The 2,757-nt window shown below is 37.8% G+C and overlaps 1 protein-coding gene across 1 annotated transcript; it reads right to left on the bottom strand.

The window, feature by feature from the left end:
• Positions 1-725: 725 nt before the first annotated feature.
• On the bottom strand, positions 726-1,916 carry LOC125812787 (uncharacterized). Its single transcript, XM_049492256.1, has 4 exons — positions 1,775-1,916; positions 1,449-1,510; positions 1,099-1,217; positions 726-978 (listed from the first exon to the last, which is right to left on the bottom strand). The coding sequence occupies exons 1-4, from the start codon at positions 1,914-1,916 to the stop codon at positions 726-728; spliced, it is 576 nt and encodes a 191-aa protein (XP_049348213.1).
• Between the last annotated feature and the right edge of the window lie 841 nt (positions 1,917-2,757).

Here is a 2,757-nt window from a genome sequence, read left to right as displayed (position 1 = left end):
GATTTCATGGGTAAAATTTTACACAATTGGCATGAAATTGAACAAACCAACACTATGAAAGCTTACATGCCTCGAAAGGATTAAGTTCTTGGCGATTTCCCTAAATTTCATGATGACCTCTTGAAACCTTCTCTTTTCTCCTCTTGAACCTTGTCCTAATTTTCTAGACGTTTAAGAATAAATTAAAACCGATGTCAATAAGTTTAGACCCCTATATTGGTGCGAAGGCTTAGTGGGGGTAAGTAAAAGAAAAAATACCCATTCATAAGAAAGATGAAATGCTTTAATTAGAGAGGCAGCACTCAAATGGGCATAACTCCTTCATCCGAGCTTGGTATTTGGCAAACTCGACGGCGTTGGAAAGATGACTCAAAGACCTTCGATTTAATACCTCATGGGCCACCTAACTACTTATGTGTTGAAAGTGATCATTGTTTGAAGTTGGCCCAAAACTAAAACCTAACGAAGTCTAAGGTGTTACAATATCTCCCACTTGGGAGCATTCGTCCTCAAATGAGGTTATACTAAGAAGAACAGGGGTGGCAAACATCCAACTATCCCAATTCTGGCACACAATGAGTAATCAAATATAAACTTAATGTGGCAACTTAAATAATACTTGACAAAGAGTTATTACCTTAGTTTGGAATTTCTCCAGAAGCAAAGATATGTGGGTATCTCCTCTTTATATCCTCCTCATGCTCCCAAGTAGCTTCCTCAACAAATTAATTTCTCCTTAAAACCTTGACTGATGCAACCTCCTTGGTCCTTAACTTGTGAACCTGATGATCAAGAATCTTAACAGGTACATCCTCATAAGATAGGTTTTCCTTCATACCGATATTCTCAGTAGGTATAATAAGTGAAGGATCGCCCATACACTTCTTCAACATTGAGATTTGGAACACTGGATGGAATGCTGCTAACACTGACACTAGCTCCAACTCATAAGCTACATTTCCAATTCTCTTGGATATCCTATTAAAACCAATATACCGGGGACTGAGCTTTCCCTTCTTGCCAAATCCCATAATACCCTTCTTGGGTGAAACCTTCAAATAAACCCAATCATCGACCTCAAACTCTAAGTCCCTTCACCTAACATCTGTATTGGATTTCTGACTACTCTGTGATGTCTTTAAAATTTCCCGAATAATGTTCACCTTCTCCATTCCTTGATGAACCAAATATGGTCCTATCAACTCAGCTTCACCAACCTCAAACCAACCAATAAGAGATCTACATCTTCTCCCATAAAAAGCCTCAAAAGGAGCCATTTGTTAACTAAACTGATAGATATAATTGTAATCAAAATCTATGAGAGTTATGTGATCATTTCAATTACCTTTGAAATCGATCACACATGCCCTCAACATATTCTCTAAATTTTGAATCGTTCACTCCTCTTGACCATCAGTCTGAGGATGAAAAACAGTACTCAAATTTACCTTCCAACCCAAACTATTCTGAAAAGACTTCCAAAACTGAGCGGTGAATTGTGCATCTCTATCTGAAATGATAAACATAAGAACACCATGAAGTTGAACTATCTCTTGAATATATTACCTGTCATAATCTTCTGCTGAATTGATAGTCTTTATTGACAAGAAATGGAATGATTTACTCATCCGATCTACAATCACCCAAATCAAATTGTAATGCCTACGATATCGAGAAAAACAAGTAATGGAATCTATATTGATCATCTCCCACTTCGATTGCGGGATATCAATATTCTGATCCATACACCTGGGCCTTTGGTGCTCTACCTTACCTTGTTGGAAATTTGGGCACTTGGAAACGAACTTTGCAATACACCTCTTCATACCAGTCCACCAGTAGACTAATCTCAAGTCACGGTATATCTTTGTAGAACTGGGATGGATTGAATATCTGGAACTATGAGCTTCTTCCATGATCCGCTCTTTGAGTTTCTCCACCCTTAATACACACAACATATCTTGATATCTCAACACACTATCTCCCCCTTGTTCCAAAGCTATTATTTTCTGCTTATGAGCATTTGCTTTTAGTTCAAGTAAAACAAGATCTTATTCTTGTTTCTCCTTCACCTCAGACACTAGTAACGATTTGGCTCCATTCATCACCACCACTCCACCTTCATTAGAATCAGGCCACCGAACTCCCAATCGTGCAAGTCTGTGCACATCTTTGGCCAATTTTTTCTTGCCCGCTTCAACATGGGTGGTACGTCCCATAGAAAACTTGTTCAAAGCATCAACAACAACATTAACCTTACTTGGATGATACAGGATTTGCACGACCCAAGGGTACACCCTAGATGTAACATGGCGTATAGGACCCTGAGGGACCCCATACAAACCACTTAGCATTCATAACATAGAAAATAGAATAATAGAGGTAAAACATTATGTCAAGTCTAATAATTTTATAAAAGAAAAGCGGAAGTCTAAAACGCTTGCCTCAATAGCCATATAATACAATAAAATGCATTTGAGCCTAACCCATACATCATGTCCAAAACTAAAAATAAGAAACAAAATTGAAACAATAGAATTCGTCCTTGAAGCATGGGAACTCACTTAAGCTCGGGAATCTCAAAATCAACTACTAGCCACAAAACTGAGAAACCTGAATGTCGTACCCTATATTTGGGGTAATATAGGCAAGAGTATGCGTTAGTACAAAATAATGTACCAAGTATGATAGCTATGCATTAAATATTTTAGAGAATGCTAAAAGAGGACATTTCATGACATGCAATTGAGCAAGCTA

The sequence above is a fragment of the Solanum verrucosum genome, unplaced genomic scaffold (genome assembly GCF_900185275.1).
Source record: "Solanum verrucosum unplaced genomic scaffold, falcon-dt-bn FXZP01000046.1, whole genome shotgun sequence".
Lineage (NCBI taxonomy): Eukaryota > Viridiplantae > Streptophyta > Magnoliopsida > Solanales > Solanaceae > Solanum > Solanum verrucosum.
This window is presented reverse-complemented; position numbering and strand designations above follow the sequence as displayed.

What these genes read in the sequence shown, in the direction of transcription:
- LOC125812787 (XM_049492256.1), bottom strand. Translation starts at nt 1,916, where the DNA reads ATGGAAGAAGCTCATAGTTCCAGATATTCAATCCATCCCAGTTCTACA. An exon ending in GTGCCCAAATTTCCAACAAG is followed by an intron (nt 1,511 to 1,774) that starts GTAAGGTAGAGC and finishes TTATCATTTCAG; the next exon opens with ATAGAGATGCACAATTCACC. An exon ending in AGAATAGTTTGGGTTGGAAG is followed by an intron (nt 1,218 to 1,448) that starts GTAAATTTGAGT and finishes GGTTGGTTTGAG; the next exon opens with GTTGGTGAAGCTGAGTTGAT.